This window comes from Castor canadensis, chromosome 16, assembly GCF_047511655.1.
Source record: "Castor canadensis chromosome 16, mCasCan1.hap1v2, whole genome shotgun sequence".
Classification (NCBI taxonomy): Eukaryota; Metazoa; Chordata; class Mammalia; order Rodentia; family Castoridae; genus Castor; species Castor canadensis.
In genome coordinates, this window is record NC_133401.1 from 85,656,709 (window position 1) to 85,679,413 (window position 22,705).

A 22,705-nucleotide genomic window follows, 5' to 3' on the forward strand; every position below is an offset into this window, starting at 1 on the left:
GGAGGAGCCTGAGTAAAGTAAGTACGCAGGTCTCGAAGGAAACTCCACTCTTGCAGAGTTTTGTACAAATTTCTTAATTGCTTTAAGCTTACGTACTGTTCTCTGAAAAGGAGAATGACATCTTTTTAAGATAAATTGCTAGCACAGCACCTAGTATGGAGCAGATATTCAGGAAATCTGAGTTTTTTTCTGTCCCTCTATGGATATGATGGTAGTAAGAGGTGAGCCCCAGATAGTGTGCCTATAAACTACGTTTTTTCATGTTTTAAGACAAGTATCGTACCCAGCTTAAATTTTAATTTTGAGGACTGTGAAATAATGTGTGAAGAGTACTTTATACATTGAAATTGTAATGCTGGATGCTGTTATTAATTTGTATATGTACCTGTACACCTAGATATGTGTGTGAATGTATATGTCTGTGCGTACACGCACACATACGGAGAGCAAAAGATTGAGAAGAATTGTGTGGGAGAGAGAAACAGACTTTGAAGGCTGACTTATGGGTGAAACACTGGAAATGCTAATTCAAATCGTATATATTGAATACTGATTCCAGTAACTACTTTCTGTAATAACTTCAGACCTCTAGTGTGGTTCATGTTTTATAAGCAAATGTAGCATTCACATATACTCTAAATTGTATGTTGGAGCTTAGGAATTGTCAGATAAATCAATTTTCAGCTCACTCTTTTTCAACTCTATAAATGTTAGCAAGAAAAATGGTTTATATTTGTTCTTCCAAATAGCAAAAGGAATAAAATAATAATGCTGTAGCAACTCTAGACCACTGTGTTAATGATCACTAGATATCAGGCCTCAGCTTTGTTTGCTTATTTCCTATTGATAAGGAAAATATTTCCAGTATTAATAATGTAGTTAGTTTTTTTTTTTAAGTTTTAGTGCTGAGGGTTCCAAGGTCTGATGTATTCTAGGCATGCACTCTAACATTGAGCTATCATCCCAGCCCCAGTAGGATAGTTTTAAACGTATTTTAGGTGAAAGGCTCAAGATCTAGTCTTAGTAACTTTGTCTTAAAAATTATTTGCCACTAATGTTCAGAGGGAATATGGTGTTGCCTACATCATTTTTTTAATTTTAAGTATCAAAGCATTTATTTATTTATTTTTCTTTATTCATTTATTCATATGTGCATACATTATTTGGGTCATCTGTCCCCCCTGCCCCCCCATCCCCACCTTCTCCCTCACCACCCTCACTTCCAGGCAGAACCTGTTTTGCCCTCTTCTCCAATTTTGTTGAAGAGAAAACATAGCAATAATTAAGAAAGACATAGCGGTTTTTTTTTGTTGTTGTTGTTAGTTGAGATAAAGACAGCTATACAGAGAGAGTCCTAGCATTGCTTCCATGCACCAGTGTATTACAACCTGAATTGATTCATCTCTGCCAGACCTCTTCACTACTTCCCTGTCACCTTCCCATATTGACCTCTGTTGTTTTAAGGTTTCTGTATTAGCTCCTCTGCAGTGGGGACATCAAACATTTTCAAGTTTTGGGTTTCCTACCTTTCCCTATTCCTCCTGTATGTGTTCTCCCCTTAGCATGTGACGCAAGTCCAACAACATTACTGCCTTTGTTTTAGATCTAAAATCCGCATGTGAGGGAGAACATACGAGTTTTGGTCTTCTGAGCCTGGCTAACTTCACTTAAGATGATGTTCTCCAGTTCCATCCATTTACTTAGGAATGATAAGATTTCATTCTTCTTCATGGCTGAGTAAAATTCCATTGTGTATAAATACCACATTTTCTTAATCCATTTGTCAGTAGTGTGGCATCTTGGCTGTTTCCATAACTTGGCTATTGTGAATAGTGCCGCAATAAACATGGGTGTGCAGGTGCCTCTGGAGTAACCTGAGTCACATTCCTTTGGGTATATCCCTAGGAGTGGGATTGCTGGATCATATGGCAGATCTATGTTTAGTTTTTTAAGAAGCCTCCATATTGTTTTCCAGAGTGGTTGCACTAGCTTACATTCCCACCAGCAGTGTATGAGGGTCCCTTTTTCCCCACATCCTCACCAACACCTACTGGTGGTGTTTTTGATGACAGCTATTCTAACAGGGGTGAGGTAGAATCTTAGTGTGGTTTTGATTTGTATTTCCTTTATGGCCAGAGATGGTGAGCATTTTTTCCATGTGTTTTTTGGCAATTTGAATTTCTTCTTTTGAGAAAGTTCTGTTTCATTCAGTTGCTCATTTCTTTATTGGTTCATTAATTTTGGGGGTTTAGTTTTTTGAACTCAGTGTATATTCTGGTTATTAGTCCTTTGTCTGAAGTATAGCTGGCAAATGTTTTCTCCCACTCTGTGGGTGGTCTCTTCAGTTTAGGACCATTTCTTTTGTTGTGCAGAAGCTTTTTAATTTTATGTAAGTCCATTTGTCCCTCCTTTCTCTTAGTTTTTTGAGCTACTGGGATTCTATTGAGGAAGTCCTTGCCTATACCGATCGCTTCCAGAGTGTTCCCTGCTCTTTCCTGTACTAACTTCAGAGTTTCGGGTCTGATATTAAGATACTTGATCTGTTTTTAGTTGATACTAGTACAGGGTGGTAAACATGGATCTAGTTTCAGTTTTCTGCAGGCAGATAACCACTTTCCCCAGCAACATTTGTTGAAGAGGCTATCTTTTCTCCATTGTATGTTTTTGGTACCTTTGTCAAAAATAAAGTGGGCATAGCTGTGTGGATTCATTTCCGGGTCCTCTGTTCTGCTCTACTTGTCTTCATATCTGTTTTTGTGCCAGTACCATGCTGTTTTTATTGCTATTGCTTTGTAATATAGTTTGAAGTTGGGTATTGCGATACCTCTAGCAGTGCTCTTTTTCTGAGTATTGCCTTAGCTATTCATGGTCTCTTATGTTTCCAAATGAACTTTAGGGTAGAATTTTCAATCTCCATGATGAATGTCATTGGGATTTTGATGGGAATTGCATTGAACATGTAGATTGCTTTTGGTAGTGTAGCCGTTTTTTTGATCCTACCAATCCATGAGACGGAAGCTCTTTCCACCTTCTGTAGTCTTCCTTGATCTCATTCTTCAGAAGTTTGTAGTTTTCCTTGTAGAGGTCATTCACATCCTTTGTTAAGTTTACTCCTAGGTATTTGATTTATTTTTGAGGCTATTGTAAATGGAATTCTTTCCATATATTCTTTCTCAGTTTGATCATTATTGATGTATAGAAAAGCTAATGATTTTTGTAAGTTGATTTTGTATCCTGCCACCTTGCTGTAGCTGTTTATGGTGTCTAAGCGTTTTTGGGTAGAGTTTTTTGGGTCTTTAAGATATAGGATCATGTTTGCAAATAGGGACATTTTGACAGTTTTCTTTACCTATTTGTATTCCTTTTATTTCTTCTTCTTGCCTAATTGCTCTGGCTAGGAATTCCAGGACTATGTTGAATAGGAGTGGGGATAGTGGGCACCCTTGTCTCGTTCTTGATTTTAGGGGAAATGTTTTCAGTTTTTCTCCATTAAGTATGATGTTGGCTATAGGTTGTCATATATACCCTTTGTAATGTTAGGTACATTCCTTCTATTCTGAGTTTTCTTAGCGCTTTTATCATGAAGTGGTATTGGATCTTATCAAAGACTTTTTCTGTATCTATTGAGATGATTAAGTGGTTTTTGTATTTGCTTCTATTAACGTGCTGTATTACATTTATAGATTGGCGTATGTTGAACCACCCCTGCATCCCTGGGATGAAGCCAACTTGGTCATGGTATATGATCTTTCTGATATGTTGTTGGATTTGGTTTGCCATTTTTTTATTGAGGATTTTTGCCTCAATGTTCATTAAGGAGATTGGCCTATAGTTCTCCTTTTTAGAGGTGTCTTTGTCTGGTTTTGGGATGAGTGTAATATTGGCTTCATAGAATGAGTTAGGCAGTGTTCCTTCCATTTCTGTTTCGTGGAAAAGTTTAAAGAGAGTTGGTATTCTTTAAAGGTCTGATAGAATTCAGCAGAGAATCCATCAGGTCCTGGACTTTTTTGGGAGACTATTTGTTGCTGCTTCAATTTCATTTTGTGTTATGGATCTATTCAGGTGGTTAATATCCTCTTGGTTCAATTTTGGATAGTCATAAGTATCTCAAAATTTGTTCATTTTTTCAAGATTTACAAATTTATTGGAATATAGGTTTTCAAAGTCGTCTCTGATGATTCCCTGGATTTCCATAGTGTTTGTTGTTGTCTTCCCTTTTGCATTTCTGATTTTACTGATTTGGGGTTTTTCTCTCCTCATTTTAGTCAGATTTGCCAGGCGTCTGTCAATCTTGTTTATTTTTTTTCAAAGAACCAGCTTTTTGTTTCGTTGATTCTTTGTATTTTTTGTTTGTTTGTTTGTTTCTATTTCATTAATTTTGGCCATTATTTTTATTATTTCTCTCCTTATGCTTGTTTTGGGTTTTGCTTGTTTTTGTTTTTCTAGGAGTTTGAGATGTAGCATTAGGTCATTGATTTTTTGAGGTCTTTCTGTCCTTTTAATATATGCACTTATGGCTGTAAGCTTTCCTCTCAGGACTGCCTTTGCTGTGTCCCATAGATTCTGGAGGTCATGTTTTCATTTTCATTGACTTCCAGGAACCTTTTAATTTCCTCTTTTATTTCATTGATGACTCACTGATCATTGAGCAATGTGTTGTTCAGCTTCAATTGTTTTGCATATTTTCTGCTGTTGTTTTTGTTATTTCTAGTTTTAAAGCATTGTGATCAGATAGAATGCATGGGATTATTTCTATTTTCTTATATTTGCTGAGGCTTGCTTTGTGCCCTAAGATATGATCAATTTTGGGGAAGGTTCCGTGGGCTGCTGAGAAGAACGTATATTGTGCCGAAGGTGTATGCAATATTCTGTAGATGTCAGTTAGGTCAATTTGGTCTATGGTGTCATTTAGTTCCAGAATTTCTTTATTGATTTTTTTGTTTGGATTATCTATCTATTGTTGATGGGGGTGTATTAAAGTCTCCCACTACCACTGTGTTGGAGTCCGTATGTGCTTTTAGGTCCTTCAGAGTGTGTTTGATGAAATTGGGTGCACTGACGTTGGGTACATATAGGTTGATAATTGTTATTTCCTTTTGGTGTATTTCTCCTTTTATTAGTATGGAGTGTCCTTTTTTATCTTGTTTGATCAATGTAAGTTTGAATTTTAACTTTATTCGAGATAAGTATTGCTACTCCTGCCTGTTTTCGGGGGCCATTGGCTTGGTAAATCTTCTTCCAGCCTTTTATCCTAAGCTTATGCTTATTTCTATCAATGAGATGGGTCTCCTGTAAACAACAGATTCTTGGATATTCCTTTTTAATCCAGTTTGCCAAATGGTGTCTTTTGATGGGGGAGGTAAGTCCATTAACATTCAGTGTTAATATTGATAGGTATGTGGTGATTCCTGTCATTTAATTGTTTTTGTTAAGGGGTTGATTATGTGCAGCTGAATCAGTGTTACTTTCTGATTCCTTGTCTTTTCTTCTCTTGTGGTTTGGTGCTGCCTGTCCTCTCATGGTTTTGTTTGCTTTCATTTTCTGTGCAGAATTCCTTAAAGAATCTTTTGTAGTGGTGGCTTGTTATTGTTTTAGTTTCTGCTTATTGTGGAAGACTTTTATTGTTCTATCTATTTTGAATGATAGTTTTGCTGGGTAGCGTATCCTAGGGTTGACGTTATTTTTGTTCAGTGCCTGGAATACCTCACTCAATGCCCTTCTTGTTTTTAAGGTTTCCTTTGAGAAATCTGCTGTGATTTTGATGGGTTTACCTTTGTGTGGTATTTGTTTTTTCTCTCTTACAGCCTTCAGTATTCTTTCTGTATTCTCTGTGCTTGTTGTTTTAATGATAATATATTGTTGGGAAGTTCTGTTTTGGTCAAGTCTGTTTGATGTCCTGGAGGCTTCCTGTATCTGAATGGGCACAACCTTCTCTAGATTTGGGACATTTTCTGTTATTATTATATTGAATATATTACGAATCCCTTTTGCTTTCACCTCTTCTTCTTCTTCTTCTTCAATGCCCATTATTCTCAGGTTTGGTCTTTTGATGGAGTCGGTGAGTTCTTGCATATTCATTTCACAGGACTTGAGTTGTTTAGCTAATAGCTCTTCAGTTTTTCCTTTAATTTCCATTTTATCTTCAAGCTCTGAGATTCTGTCTTCTGCTTGTTCTAGTCTGCTGGAGTGGCCTTCCACTGTGTTTTGTGTTTGTTTCATTCTTTTTTCCTGAGGTTTTCCATATCGTGGGTCACTTCTTCTTTAATATTGTCAATTTTTGTCTTTAATTCATTTGTCTCTCTATTTATGGTGTTCTCTGTTTCACTTTGGTGTTTATTTAGGATGCCTATGAGTTCATTTATTTGTTATTTGGTCCGCGCCAGGCACTGGGGCGGCGCAGCCATCGCAGTTCGGAGGCCGCAGTGCGCGTGCGCTATGCCGGCTGGGGGGCGGGCGGCGGCCCCGGCAAGGAGCCGTCTGGCTCGGGCTGGGCCGGCGGGAGCGCGAGTGAGCCATGGCGGACCCGGACCCGCGGGGCCTGCGGAAGGCGGCCTCATCGGCTGGCAGACTGGTGAGATCGTTGCCCTCAAGAAGGTGGCCCTGCGGCAGCTGGAGGAGGGCATCCCCAACCAGGCCCTGCGGGAGATCAAGGCTCTGCAGGAGATAGAGGACAATCAGTGTCTAACTAGAAATGCAGGTGTGAGCCACTGGCCCCAGCACAGGTCAAGAGTTACCTACGGGTGCTGCTCAAGGGTGTTGCCTTCTGCCATGCCGACAACATCGTGCATTGGGTTGTACCGAGCTCCGGAGCTCCTGTATGATGCCTGCCAGTATGACCAGGGCGTTGACCTATGGGATGTGGGCTGCATCATGGGGGAGCTGCTGAATGGCTCTCCCCTTTTCCCAGGAGAGAATGACATTGAGCAGCTTTGCTGTGTGCTTCGCATCTTGGGCACCCCCAGCCGTCAAGTCTGGCTGGAGATCACAAAACTGCCTGACTACAACAAGATCTCCTTTAAGGAATAGGCACCGATACCCCTGGAGGAGGTGCTTCCTGGTGCCTCTCCTCAGGCCTTGGATGGCTGGGTCAGTTCCTCCTCTACCCTTCTCGCCAGCGCATTGCAGCCTCCCAGCATGGGGATTTAAAACGACAAGGCAAGTGCTCTACCACTTTAGAGATTTTGAATCACTAGGTATAAGGTGAAACTGAGAAACCTATATTTGACCAACTACTCCCTCCCTTTCACTGATTCTGGCATAGGAAGTTCACAAAGTACCCTTTTACAGTAACCAGAGTGCAAGTATGCGACTGGCTTTGCTACTGTGACGAAGAGAAATAGAGGTGACAGGATGAATTCACAGAGTCCTCCAGGTTTCTGCTTCTAGGAGCCTTCAAGTGGAATTATCATTGGTACTAACTCACCAAACTAGAGTATAAACTTTGCAATCCAAAAGCCTTCCCAACTGCAGTAAAGGTGCAGAACTGATTTCTCACACTTAAAAAGTAAAGTAATCCTAGGGCATCAGAGAAGAGGGAAGAATCAGAACTCAAAACCTGCAACATTAAGTGTTGAAGATTCAGATTCTTAGGAAGTTGTTATGAGATTTTGGCAAGAATTCGTTCATACCATGGTCTGTAGCCACATGGAAGGAACTGTTGTGGATGAGATGAGGAGGCTGAATTCACTTATGATCTCAATGACCATCAATCATTATAACACAGTGTGTTACTCCTATGGCTGGAAAAGGATTTGTCTCCATGAACTCATGCAGGACTTTAACCCCAAGATCCTAAGTTCAAGGTATTAAGATGGTGAAGGTTTAACCCAACTATTGTGTTTATAGTTGGGTTTACTAAGTCATTGGCTAGTGCCCCAAGAGTGTATCCTGGTGCCTTTAAAGGAAAGGGAGAGAGACTGCACAGTGATAGAGCTACATGAGCCATGCACACCACCTGCCTCCTGTATTGAGATGCTCTGGACCACTTCAGGACTAAGCCAACAAATGGCTCTAACCAGATCCAAGTCAGTGGGGCCCTGCAAGAATCATGACAAAAATAAAAATCACTTCTTTTTAAATTTATCCTACCTTACGTAGTGCATTAGAGTAACTGAAGCTAATTAATACAGTTACTTACAACAATGAGCAAATGTTAGAAGTGCTTATAGGAGAAGATAAATAGCTTCTGAATAGGTTTCACAGAGGTGGTTAATGACACAGGTCTGAAGGTGGAATGGAAATTACAGAGAGGCCTCCCCTGAGTATTGTCTTTGTACCCTTTATTGCTCTTGAAATTTCAATTAAATGTAGTAAAAACCTCTTTTGTAGACCTAGTTTTTATCATTTATACCATGGAAGCAAAAGGGGTTAAATGAAATGACAATCAGAGTCTTGAAAACATCATAAACGGATTACATCTAAAATGTTTACAAAGGCTGTATGTCATCATTTGGGGCTGTATATACAAAAAAATAAAAACAGCTCATAGCCTCACCATAATCTCACTGACTACAAATATGCCTTCTAACTTGACAAGCTTCTTACTGGCAAAAAGTACCCTTAGTTTTGGCTCTGTGGTTGAACCCAGAGTTGTTTTATGAGTAATGTATTATTTTTACATATTTAATAATAGGCCTAAATTCTTGCTTAAAATTTTTTTGAAAACGTGAGAATTATTTTTGTGAAACTGCCACTATGTACGACATACTTTGCTTACAGGAAGTGTTAAGTAAACAATATTTGACTGCATTTTTACCTGAATATGACTCCCTTAGTGTATTCTGTTCCTTCTTGATGAAAGTATTTTAATTTGGACTGTACTTATGAGGGTGCCTGAGAAAGCTTTACAACCTATGGGAAATCTGCGTAGCTTTATATAAGATGCTGGAGCCTCTTCCCAGCCAGATCTTGCTGAAACCTAACAGAGGGGTGGGTGGCATGAACAGGGAGCTTCACAAGCATGTGTGGACAGGAGCTGACCTGTGTTGACCTGAATGCAAGGGTAAGAAAGTGGCCTAGGTTCTGCCCCATTGAGCATGGTATCACCCCCTCCCCCCGCATCAAGCTGCACAGTGGTCTGTCCGTGTTTCCAAGTGAGTGTTCAGGTTCTATCTAGAATGTTGAGTGTTCTCTATTGCCTTCTGTGGCCTGGTCAGGCCTTGGCAACAGACAGCTGCTCTGGCATCATGGAGGGAGCCAAGGCTGCTACTCAGTGGTACTTGAGACTAATCCTGAGAGAATTCTTCAGGCATGTGGCAGGAGGTCCTGAAGAGTTGAAGCTAGGCCGAAATCCATATGCATTGCCATGGGAGCCGGTGATATGTGTGGTTATCCTTGGACTTTTTATTCTTCTGTGCTGTTTGTGGCTTTATGCAATGAGAGAAAAAAATCTTGCCATAAAGCTTTGTGAACTGATGGAAGAAAAATGCGAACTCCTTCAAAAAGTGAGCCTTGCCGAAAAAGAGCTTGAAGACTTAGAGTCATCTTTGAAGGATGCCAGCTTTGAGAACGGCTCAACAGAGCTAGTAGAGAGTTTGAAGGCAACCTATGAAAAGCTGGAGAGATCCAAATCTCAACTGGAAGATGAAATACTCTTTGTAGAAAAAGAGCTACAAGAAGAAAAATGCAAACATTCTGAACAATGTGAATTGAGGGCAAAGTTATCAAAAATGGAGCAAGTCTTAAAAGATAGACTAAAATCCCTAACAGAACAACGAGCTGAAGCCAAAGAAGCCTGCCTAACACATCAAAACACTGAAGCACAACTGAAGGTGTCAATGAAGGATGCCTGGAATGAAAACTCCCAACTTCAGGCACACCAAAAACAGCTTTTACAAGAAACTGAATCCCTGAAGAAACAAGTGTGTGAACTTAAAAAACAGAAGATAACAATTGAAGATTCCATAGTACATGCACAACAAGTTCTAAATGATCAAGAAGATCACATCCAGTCTCTGACTGCCCATTTGCTGAACATGAAAGACTGGACTGCTATACTTGGAGAAGATATATGTGACGGTGACTTGGAATTAGAAATGACGGATGGATCAGAAAAGGCAGCTTACCTAGAAAATCAGCCAAAAGGAGCTTTGAAGAAACTGATGTATGCTGCAAAATTAAACGCATACTTAAAAACCTTAGAAGGAGAGAGAAACCAGATTGAAACTCAATTGTGTGAAGTGAATAAAATCAATCAAGACCTCATGGAGCATATTAAAATTCTCCAGACAGAACAAGCTTGTTTACAATCACAAAATACACAGCTTGAAAATGGAAATCAGATGCTTCAGCACAAAGTTAACATAATGACTGAACTGTATCTATGTAATAGTAGGGAACAAAACAAAAACTTAATAGCACAAGGCAACTGCCGGCTAGAGATGGAGGAGAAACTTTCCAAAGTGGTGGAGAAGATCCTCTATGCATCTAGAGAACTGAAGAGCTACAAAATGCAAGCCAGATATCTTGAAAAAAAAAATGCAGACAGACATTCTTTATTATCAAAACCAAGTTGTTAAATATGAGAAAAAAGAGCAGCTTTCTTTGATGTTAGTTGAGACTTCTGAAAAAAACCTCCATTATTTCAAGGAAAAAAACGAGCAGATGAGACAAGAATTAATTGAAATTAGGCTTCAAAACAAACTTTTAATCAAACATTCTTATTCACCTGATGTTCCACATACAGTACGTGGTGAAGAGCCTTGCCAACAGGGCCTCTCACCATTGGATCAACCTTCATCTGAAGAGAAGGCTTTTCTCTATCCTTCTGAAATGGAATTCAGTAGAAATGATACCAGTGAAGATCTTGGTAATTCAAATGTGCCTGACTCATCTCTGCCTGCTGGAAGCCAAGTAGTGGGCCCTGACTTTATTCCTCCTGTCACAAGTCCCACATCCAATGGGTCCAAGGAGACAGTTAATGAAAAAGCGGCCTCTTTTCCTTCCACCGCCTCTAGAAAACATGCATGGAGCCTCTGAAGTTTATATTCCATCAAGAGATTTCATTGCCACAGGAGGTCCTCAAAATTTTAGTATGCTAAATATATCAAACATAATTGAAAAAGTTTACATTTGATGTTTAGAAAAATATCCTTATACTGACCCATCATTTTCAGTTTAAATAACTGTGGTTACTTCAATGATTATACTTTTCGTTATGGGATTAGGATTCTCTGGATAGTCTTTTCTAAGTAGATGATTTAAAATTGACTCTTATTTTATTTAGATAGTACATTTTATTTCCATTATATATTATTGTAGATAGAATACTTATTTTAACATGATTGTATAATACCTTATTGCATGAGCAATAATAGGAATTTTATTTATGCAATCTTACAGTAGTAATATTTTCACTGCAAATGTGTCTTTATGTCAAGAAATGTATTTACTATAGGTTTACACAATTGTGAAAGTATCTTCTTGCTTAATGAAATAAATTTCAAATTATTTTAAAAAAAAGGATGCCTATGAGTTCATTAATTTGTTTCTGTGTCTTCTTGTATTCTTTATTTTTGGTGTCTTGAAATTTCTTGAGTGCTTCTTGTACATTTTGGTTATCCATGTCTAGTAACATCTCCATGAAATTCTCAGTGATTACTTTCAGGATTTCTTCTTTGAGGATGTTCTTGTGGGCATCTTTGGGTTCCTTGGCGTCGTTTATCTTTGTTTAGTTGGAGTCCAGAACTGGGTATCCATTTTCTTTGTTTCCCTCTGAATTGTATATTAACTTATTTTTTGGGGGGAGAATGGTTTCCATCCCTTTTTCTTCTTCCCATTGCTCCACTTGGTATTGTGTAACTATGTTCTTGATAGGCTAGTTGGTGATTTAATTCTACATCAGTTTTTGATCATAGTTTCTGCTTTCCTTTTCAGAATAGCAGTGACATGTTTGGTAAATGTAAAAATATTTCATATAGAAGAATTTTTCTCTAATTGTTGGCTGATTCAAGAATGTTAGAATTTGAAGAGTTTTAAAGACTTCTAATTATATAGGTGGCATCTGAGACATAGGGAAGTTGTTGCTTATATAATGTGAAATTTGGTATGTGGTTCAGAAGTTGATAGGGTATTACTTTATAATGAGCATTTTTTATACTGCCTCTGAAAGTATGATCAAGTCTGCCTTTTAAATTTTGGATCAGTGTGGTCTGTAAAAAGAGCACTAAATTAAAATAGTCCAGAAATTGGGTTTTAAGCCTTTGTCTGTCATTGACAAGCAAAGTAATCTTTGTCTTTGAGTAATCTCGAGCAAGTCACATATCCCAATAGGTTTTTGAAAGCTCTTATAGATATGTGTTTTATGATTTTTTAGCCATTATTTCCATTCTCTTAGTAAATTTTTGCATTGCTTGTTGGTAAGTCTGGTTAAACTAACTCATTTTGATATTTTTAGGTTGATTATACTAGACCTTCAGCAAAACACAGGAAAATAGCTACCTCATTTCGTGATACTTCTCTCAAAGATATATTAGTGCTAGCATGCTCTCTTTTAAAAGAGGTAAGTTATTTAATCACTCAGTTTTCTACAGTATTTAGAAAATTTTAAGAGTCACAAAGGAATTTCAAATGGATTTACCCCTCCAATTCTGCCTTTAAAAGGATTGTCATATACCGACTTAATTTAAGTACAGCAAATTTATGCAAACCTTCATGAGGTTCGAAGGACTTCACTTTTACCCACTGGGTGTAAAAGGTAAAACCCAAGGAAAATTTACTACTTGCCTTTACTTAGTAGTCTCATGGTCTTCCTATTGTCGATTCTTAGTTGCAGAAGCTAGTTGAATCTTAATTTCTTTTTCTGCCTGCCTATATTTTGATGGGGTACAGATTAAAAATGAAATGACGGTAAATTTTAACCAATCAGGTATCAAATTTTATTCATAGTTCTGCCAAGGTAGCCGACTTTAATAATTTTTTGGGGAAGCAGGGATTCCCCGTTGGCTATGTAAGATCCTGTGGAGCATTAAGCATAGCTTGCTTCAGAACTGTATTGTATTCTGTTGTACAGTAGGGATTTCATAATGCTCTTCAAGCTTATGAGTTGGCACGTACATAATTTCCCCAAGGATATTTGACTGAACACGTGTTTGTGTTTACTTCAATTCTCTGTACAGCTTAAGTGGCCCTTATCCTAAGTATTTCGAACCAGAAGTGTTTCAGATTTTGTTTTTTGATTTTAGAATATTTTCATTGACTTTGCCAATTGAGCATCCTAATCCATAAATCTCAAATCTGAAATATACCAAAATCCAAACCACCTTGAGTGTCCTATGGATGTTCACAAAAGTTTGAAGAGGACATTATGGATTCTGGATTTTTTTAATAGGGATGCTTACCCTGTATAGTAACATGATAATTGCCACTCTAGGTCAGACTGACAGAACCTCTATTTTCTTAATTTTTTTTTTTTTAGTATGGACAAAGTTTAATGTACACAAACATAGATAGAATATTATAATTGATGCCTTTGAACCCATCTACTAGTTAAATAATAGCACCTCACAACCAGTCTTGTTTTATCCATACCCCTCACTATCTACTTTCTTTCTTTGTATTATTCTTGAAGAATCCCAAACTTCTTACCATTTCCTCTACAAGCATTTCACAACATGTCTTTATAGTACCATCCTTCCTGACTGTGTCAGAATGACAAACACCATTGGTCACGATTGTCCTCCAGAAGCTCATGAGTGTCCTCCCACACTCAAATGGTCCTCATAGCTTTTGTGAGCTGGGATGGCTCCTTTATACATGAAGTTAGCCCAGTTTTTCTGGGCTAAGGTTATATTTTTCAGCTTGCTCAAAGTAACCCTGATCTAATGACTCTTTTATACTTAAGCACTTGTGCTATGTAAAGTCTTTGTCCTAGCATGTCACCTCTTACAACTTTAGAAGTTGACCTACAATATGTACTCAGATGTAAACATTTTTATTCTCATTTTACAAAATTAAATTTGAAAATAATGTATTATAGAAAGTGATTTTATCCTCTTTTTCCTAATGTTTGGGACAATATGTTTTTTGGGGTTTTTTTGCTGATTATCATTTGGCATTGAATTATTTAAATCCATGTAGTTAAAATTCATATGTTTTGTTTTATTTTGAATGGTTTTCAGGTGTTGGCCAAACCTTTAGATCTTCAGGATCAAGGTCAACAGAATCTGGTGATGCAGGTCTTGAAATTGGTCCTCAACTGCCTCAACTTTGACTTCATTGGCAGCTCAGCAGATGAATCTACAGATGATCTTTGCACGGTGCAGATCCCAACCTCCTGGAGAACAGGTGAGAGAAAAGCTTACCAGGAGGGACAGCCAGCATCCACAGCACAGAACTCAGCAGTCGAGGTTTGTAGGCATGGCTTGCTTTTGGTTCACAGTCAGAAAAGAGCACCCATGGTTGCTACTGATACCCAGAACCCCAGTCCATAGTACAGTAACTATCCTATTTTGATTTTGCAAAAAAGAAAAGATAGATCTAGAGTTATACGGAAAGCAGATTTAGGAGGAAAAATCAAGAGTTCTGTGTGGAAACTTTCAAATAAACAGTGGGAAAGGATCCAACAATTAGCAAGAGATGTGAAAGTATTTTTTAGAGTTATAGCAGAGTGAAAGTTAATGACTTAGCAGAGAAGCAACTTACTTTATTGGAGAGGGGATGCTAAAAAAAAGGAATGATTTCTTCCCCACATCCCAGAAAAAAAAATAGCACTTAGCACCCCTGAAGTCAGAGGCAGAAAATGGGCTGAAAGGGTTGATCAGAAGTCTGCACTCTGAGCAGGGTCTTTTTCTACCACCTGTGCAGCAGGGTGGCTGCCGCTCCATGTCTGTTCTACCCCCACCCACATTGTTTTAAACAGGAAAGTTTAACAAATATTCTAGACTTAAAAGTCATTTAGCAAAGCATTGAGTAGACGAGTTGGAAGAGAAAATTAATTAAATTTAGAAAACAGAGTAAGAAAGCAAGGAGATGTTTGGTACAATAAAACATAGAAGAAAATTGAAGATAAAACTGAGAGGTTTGGCCCTCAACTATTAGGAGTTGTAGAAAGAGAGGACAGAGAAACAGAAAGAATTGAAAACAAATAATACCCCCAAGAGTTCTCAGGATAAAGGTGTAAGTTCGGGGATTTTAGGTGCCACCAAGTACCCAGCATAATGAATGGAAAAACGAGCAGTAAGCTTCACAATCATGGCATTGCAGGGAGGGTAACAAGGGTCCTCAAGTGCAGGAGAAAGGAGAAGTAGTCATCTACAAAGCATGGGTGAGAAGGATGGTGTTGGACTTCTTAATAGCAGTAATATCCTCAGATTTATGAGGAAAATTATTTCCAGTCTAGATGGAATTATCACATGTAAGAGAATAAACACCTTTCCAGACCAAATTTATTCCTTATGTACTTGCTCTTAGGAAGTTATTTCCTTTACAAGCCAAGAATATAGAAGAAAGGGATTTGGGGGCTGGAGACATAGCTCAATTGGTAGAGTGCCTGTGTAGTGTGGTGAAGTCTTGAGTTCAAACCCCAGAACCACAAAAGAAGGGGGACGGGGTGGGGAATTTGGGAAAAGGACATCTCAACCCAGATGACAATGAATAGATATAAAAAGGAGACAATTGTGTGATAAAGAGGTTAAAACCTTTGAGAGACAGGGAGGAAGAATGGATATGATGAGTTACTTGGTGCGGTGGAATGTGTGGAAAATGGTACGAAGAACATTCAGTGCATCCATCAGAGCCTTTGGAAGGAATTAGCAACAGGTGGGTGTAGAGCGAAGCACAGAAAAGATGTGATGGTTAAGTACAGAGAGTATTGTGATATAATTATAGTATAGTCTTGGCTCAGCTGTTGAGATCTTTACATAATTATAATAAATGTAACCACTTTAGGCTTGATCACAAATTGTGATCATAGTGGTGGAGGTGTAGTTTCAAGATAAGTAGTTAGGCAAGTAAAGCCTCAGACATTAAAATAAAGGTTTAGCAAATATCTAAAGTTAAAAAAATCAAATGAAGAGATAGGACAGACTCTTTGGAAACATGCAAGTATATTGAACAGTAGTGGGAATGGGTTAGGATATAGCTATTCTTTTTAATGTCACCTTTTTCAGTGCTGTTTACTTTTTGATGCTTTTTCAGTTTTTAAACAATGTCTTTGTTACTTTACCATGAAAACAGTAAGACTGTCCTACCTGGAACTGTAGATGCTATGTAGAAATAAAGACCATCTTAGTTAATTACTATCTGTATTGTTTCATCTCTCAAGGTAAGAAGCCAGGAATTTAAAATAGCTCAAACTGGAAAGAGTGGCCACTATACAGGTCTTAGAGTTCTCAGTTTGCGTAATAATACATACTTAAGATCTCTGTTCAAAGTAATGGTATTAGAAATTTTCTTCTAGTTTTCCTGGAGCCAGAAACATTGGATCTTTTCTTCAATTTGTATCATTCTCTTCCACCACTACTGTCTCAGTTAGTAAGTAAAAGTTATTCATTATGTCATTTAAAAATGCTTGTGGATTTTTTTGTTGTTGTTTGAGAAAGGGTCTCACTATGTAGCCCAGGCCGTCCTTGAACTCATAATCCTCCTGCCTCAGCTTCCACAGTTCTGGGATGACAGGTGTCATCCAGAATAGGAAAGTCACAGATGCAGGGCAGCAAAGGAAATACTGGCCTGAGATTAAACCTGGGCCTTTAGGCCTCGAGCCCTGGGTGCTTTGCATTTAATATACTGATGTTCCCAGGCCTGCAATCAGAGGTGGGTAGTGAGGATTGTTCTTTGTTTTCTTCAGTTTTGGATTTTGACAAGAGGGGCTGTGACTTACTGGAGCATACCTAAAAAAAGGGAGTATTCTGACTTTTGTTCCAATTCTCACCCTTAAAAGAGAACCAGACATTTTGTGTGAAATCTAACTGAAACATTTAAATTTCGACAGCTAATTTTAATTTTAAAATAATCAGGCAAGCACATTTGTGGACTAAAAAAAGTCACTCTGGTCTTAAAGCTGCCAATCTGGGGCCTCTCACTTAAGAAGTTTCCAGTACCACTAGAATTAAGTAGTGAACTTGTCTGGAGATTGGAAAGGTAAGCAGGCCTCATTTACTCTTCAGGAGGTTCTAGAAAGTCACTTTCAACAGTTTGTTCCAGACTGTTCCTGAAGATGCTAGTGGATGTGTAAACTTCCATGACCGAGTTCACTTGGGATGTGCTGGATTGGGCCAAGTGATAGGATTTTTCTCTGTTGTGGGATCCACAGTGCATGAGCCACAGTACTTGTCAAACATTTGCACACTGAATGGCTGTGGTAAGTGGTTGGACCTCCTGAACATGTGCATGTGGAGGCCCTGTTCTGGTTCATTCCATACATGGAAACTACACAGAAGTAGGATGTTAGTGGTGGAGAAGGCTTGTGGCTGGTAGTAGTAGTATATTCTTATAATTCTTTACATCATTAAAACTAAGTACTTTTTAATTAAAGACTAGTATTCCTTGTATGTGGCCATAGATACTTATAAAATTAAAATGAATTTTTGTGTTGTTTTGTTTTTAGGCCCTTTCATGTTTAGTTCAGTTTGCTTCGACAAGAAGGTCCTTATTTAGCAGTCCTGAACGTGCCAAGTACCTTGGTAATTTAATTAGGGGAGTAAAGAGGATACTTGAAAACCCCCAGGTATTTATGAAGTAATCTAATTAATACTTAGTATGTAGAAATAGTATTTCTGCTCAAAGGCACATAATAAACTCATGAATTTACTATGATTCTGGAAGATTATATTCATCGTCTACAGGTCTCATTTGTACTGAAAAAAGGCAATTTTGTTTTTTCTTTTAGGCAGATATGAATAGAGGTCTTATATCTTAAGCTTCTCTCTCTGCTTCTGTTCTTTGCTTGTACTTGTTAAACTAACTCAGAGTGTGTGTCCACCTTCTGAACAAGGACACCTGATATAAATGTGAAATTTAACATTGAAGTAAGTGGCTTTAAATTATGAGCTAATGTCTTTTGCCCTCTTGTGGACAAATGAGAGTTTGTGGATTTAGAATCTACTTTGTGTTAGTGAAGGAGGTTTCCTTGGGTGCTCATTTTAGAGGACAGGAAAGCCTTTGGTAATGAGTGCTTTGGAGTGCCTGGGAAAATGCTTTGCATTGCTTTTGATTTTGTTACTGCTTAAAAACGTCTGTAATTACAGATTTTAAAAGGATAAATGATAATTTAAGAGGCTTACCTAAGCCTCTTGGTTAATAATAACTTTTGTTTGAAAGGGAATCAGATAATATCTTTGTACAGAAATAAAATGTGATCCTCCCATAAAAAGCACTTAAATTTGCAGGAACATCTTATGGGTTATGCATTTGTTTTATCTTTTCACTGTTAGTGTAAGTTTAAAATTTACTTGTTATGTGAATATAAATAGGATTTCACCAATATTTAAAACACTTAAAAATGTTATTTTTATAATTCACCATTATAACCCATATATTGAAGATACTATGTCAATGTCACATGTTTCATTGTAAAAGTTAGTTTAAATATTACATTATTTTAGAATCACAAGCATCTACTAGAAGATGTACAGTTACCCAATGGTCTTTTTTTGGAATCTGTTCTTGGTTATTAGACACTATTTTATATTCTTCTATGGAGTTCTATTAGTGGAATTTCTTATATTCTTTCAGTATCAATCAGAAATTTCTTTTTTTTTTGGTTTTATTTTATTTTATTTTTTCATTTTTCTTTTATTATTCATATGTGCATACAAGGCTTGGTTCATTTCTCCCCCCTGCCCCCACCCCCTCCCTTACCACCCACTCCGCCCCCTCCCTCTCCCCCCCCTCAATACCCAGCAAAAACTATTTTGCCCTTATTTCTAATTTTGTTGTAGAGAGAGTATAAGCAATAATAGGAAGGAACAAGGGTTTTTGCTGGTTGAGATAAGGATGGCTATATAGGGACTCACATTGATTTGCTGTGCGTGGGTGTTACCTTCTAGGTTAATTCTTTTTGATCTAACCTTTTCTCTAGAAATTTCTAAATTTGTTTTCATACCAGCTGCAATATATACTGCAAAGTGTTCAAGTTATAGAAATAATACATATGCCCTGTTTTCAAGAGCTCACAGACAAATGGGTAGATCTTTTTTGGGGGGTGAGGATTGATCCCAGGGTCTTGTGCTTGCTAGGCAAGTGCTCTACCACTTGAGCCACACACCAGTCTGGTCGTCTGGTTGTTCCCTTTACTCTTCTCATACTCCAAAGTCATCTGTATATCATGTAAGTATTTTGTTAGACTTTGTTCCGTACATGCAGTGATTTGTTTGAATGAGTACCCACTTAAAGATTTGAGTTAGCTTGGGAGCACAGTGCATGCAGGTACTCAGTTAGTATTGAATTAAAAGAAATTTGGGGGATGGATGTGTGGTGGCTCATGCCTATAATCCCAGCTAGTCAGAAAGCTTAGCTAGGAAGATTGTGGTCTGAGGCTGGCCCAGGGCAAAAATGTGAGACTCTTCCTGAAAAATAACCTAGTGCAAAAAGGACTGGAGGCCTAGCTCAAGTGGTAGAGGGTCTACCTAGCAAGTGCAAGTCCCTGAGTTCAAACCCCAGTACCACACACAAAAAAAAATTGTTATTTGTGTGCACACTTGTGTCATCTAACTTAAGTCTGGTCTGTACTGCTCCTTGGCAGAGTTTCAGGAGCCCATTGTTACTTTTCATTATAAATATCTTTCTAAGATCATAGTTGGCTTCTGTTTAAGACAAGTGCACACACACCCCCTTGTGTAATAGGTGCCTAGACATATTTTGATCATATTGGTACAAAGCTTCTTCCCACAGCTCTACTTGGAATTCCCTGTTTTAATAATTGACATTAAATCTAGCAGGAATCACTTGACAACAAAGTACTGTAGTTGCTGTGAAAACTAGGCAACTTAGTAAAAACTTTACTCTTGGTAGACTGGTTGTTTGAAAGTCTTTCTTTGTTCCCATGACTTAGGGCTTGTCTGACCCAGGCAATTACCATGAATTCTGTCGCTTTTTGGCTCGCTTGAAGACAAACTATCAGCTGGGAGAACTTGTTATGGTGAAGGAATACCCCGAAGTAATCAGATTGATTGCTAATTTTACTATTACAAGTCTACAGGTAAGTAAGATACAGAGTTAATGTAAAGCTTGATGGGGTATTTTTTTTAAACACCCATTAAATACCTTGTTGAAAATGTTCTTTGCATAGTTTTTAGGTAAAAAATTCATTGTGACATCTATAATAATAAAAATTGAGAAAGTGCTTAAATGTCTAATTGTTGAAGAATGACATGGGGCATTGTAGTAAAATACATGTGAAGAAACGAGTATTTTTAGGTTGTATTACTGGAAAATTGTTTTCTTAAGTTGGGGGCGAGGTTTTTAAATGTTTTGTACATGATGTTAAATCTGAAAAATACTTGTGGAATGATTAAAAGGAAATACAGTAACATGTTAGTAGTGGTCATTCCTGAGTGGTGTGATAATGAAGATACTAATTTCTTCTGTGTGCTTTTGCACTTATAACCTTGCTGTGTTAAGCGCTTATTAGTTACATGATCAGAACACAAGTTAATCTTAAGATGTATCTTTAGTAATTTTGCTCTGTGATTCTTAGTCTAGAAAGCTGTAGTGTCATTTTGAATAAATTTTGCTTTGTTTCTTTGTAGCATTGGGAGTTTGCTCCCAACAGTGTTCATTATTTATTAACTTTGTGGCAAAGAATGGTAGCATCAGTTCCTTTTGTGAAGTCAACTGAACCCCACTTATTGGACACTTATGCACCCGAAATCACCAAGGCCTTTATAACTTCCCGCTTGGAATCTGTTGCCGTAGTTGTGAGGTATTAAAAAACTACATGTTCTGTTATAATTTCCCTTTTGCATCTTGGAATTTTTTAAGATTGAAGTAAAATGTTAAAATTCACTCTCTTCAGTATACAGTTCTGTGAGTTTTGACAAGTATTTACAGTTATATTACCACCTTCACAATCAAGATATTGATTAGTTTTGTCATCCTAAAAGTGATTTTTGGGTCCCTTTGTAGTCAGCCCACAATTCTGGCAATGACTGATTTGTTTTCTCAAACTGTAATTTTTGTCTTTTCTAGAATGTTGGCTTTGAAGCCTACTTCCTTTCACTTGCACAATGCATTTGAGACTCCTCTGTGTTGTACCATGGGCAACGAGCATGTCTGCTTTTAAATGTTCTCAGCTTTTGGATTTCTCCATCAGTGTTTTTAGCATTCCAGCTTTCAAATCTTGCATGTGTTTAGTTAGGTTTACTTAGTATTTTCTGTGTTCTTTGCATGATAGGTTGTTTTTTTGTACTGGGGTTTAGACTCAGGGCCTTGCACTTGGTAGCTATGTAAGCGCTCTACCACTTGAGCCATGCACTAGCCCATATAATATTTTTGTATTTGACAGTTTCTAGTTGTTCATTGCAGTCTGTAGTAGCACCTCCACACTGTGACTTTAGTAAGTTCTGGCAGCTTTTCTGTCATTTCTTTGGTGTTTTCTGTGTACACGATCATGTTATCTTACATAGTTTTATCTCTTACCTTCTAACCCATCTGTCTTTTCTTTCTTTATTCTTTGTAGACTTTCATGTAACATAAAAGCTTTATAGTTGTGACACTAGTTCATTGCATTCTGATGTTGTCTGCACACTTACTCTTGTGTTTGCAGAGATCACCTAGACGACCCACTGGATGACACTGCCACAGTGTTCCAGCAGTTGGAGCAGTTGTGCACTGTCAGCAGGTGTGAGTATGAAAAGACGTGCACTCTGCTTGTGCAGCTGTTTGACCAAAATGCACAGAATTATCAAAAACTTCTGCATTCAGCTTCTGGGATGACTGTGGACATGGCAATTCAAGAAGGTCAGTAAACTTGACATGACTATGGTGTGGATAACATGCCAAACACTAGACAGTATCATTAAGGCCCAGTACTGGCAGCTCATGCCTGTGATCCTAGCTACTCAGGAGGCAAAGATCAGGAGGATCATGATTTGAGGCCAGCCTGGGCAAATACTTTGTGAGACCCTAGCTCAAAAATACCCAACACAGACACACACACAGACACACACACAGACACACAGACACACAGACACACACACACACACACACACACACACACGGCTGGTGGAGTGGCTAAGTGAAAATTATTTTTATATATTTCCCCAATTTCTAGCCCTTCAGCAAACCATTAATTTTATTATTCTGGGTGTTTCTGTGCCTTGATAGTTGATTTTCAGTTTTCCTGTCTAAGATTCTAAGTACTTCTAAGAAATACTTCACTGCTGATTCACCATCAAGAAAATCTGGCAGTGACCCTTGAGCAACCAGGGTGACAGGACTTGTGTTTTACTTGATCGTGTTTCCTCCTTTTTTTTGTCAATTGTAAAGTCAGAGCCAAATTTCACCCAGAAAAAAGTATATTAAGGCCTTGTTATAGGCCGGGCCTGATGGCTCAGACCTAACAGCCCAGCTATTTGGGAGGCAGAGATCAGGAAGGTTGCGGTTCCAGGCCATCTTGGGCAAAAAAGTTAGCAAGACCTCCATCTCAACCAAAAAACTGGGGGTGGTGGTTCACGTCCTTAACTCCAAATACGTAGGAGGTGTAAGTAGGAGGGTCTTAGCCCAGGCTGGCCCTGGCAAAAATCATGAGACCCCCATCTAAAAGGGC

At 38.1% G+C, this 22,705-nt stretch overlaps 1 protein-coding gene and 1 pseudogene across 10 annotated transcripts in view; both read left to right on the forward strand.

Moving 5' to 3' along the window:
- Ranbp17 (RAN binding protein 17) overlaps positions 1-22,705 on the forward strand; it is a 281,635-nt gene that overhangs the window by 24,731 nt on the left and 234,199 nt on the right. For 9 of the 10 annotated variants that reach the window (XM_074057769.1, XM_074057776.1, XM_074057770.1 and 6 more), the window contains 7 exons: positions 12,395-12,499; positions 14,118-14,283; positions 16,397-16,470; positions 17,546-17,665; positions 19,991-20,137; positions 20,688-20,860; positions 21,704-21,897. In XM_074057769.1, coding sequence (XP_073913870.1) covers positions 12,395-12,499; positions 14,118-14,283; positions 16,397-16,470; positions 17,546-17,665; positions 19,991-20,137; positions 20,688-20,860; positions 21,704-21,897 — 979 coding nt within the window. The remainder of the gene's footprint in view (positions 1-12,394; positions 12,500-14,117; positions 14,284-16,396; positions 16,471-17,545; positions 17,666-19,990; positions 20,138-20,687; positions 20,861-21,703; positions 21,898-22,705) is intronic. The other variant, XM_074057771.1, reaches the window with a different exon arrangement.
- Positions 6,436-7,193, forward strand: LOC109696987 (cyclin-dependent kinase 20 pseudogene; annotated as a pseudogene).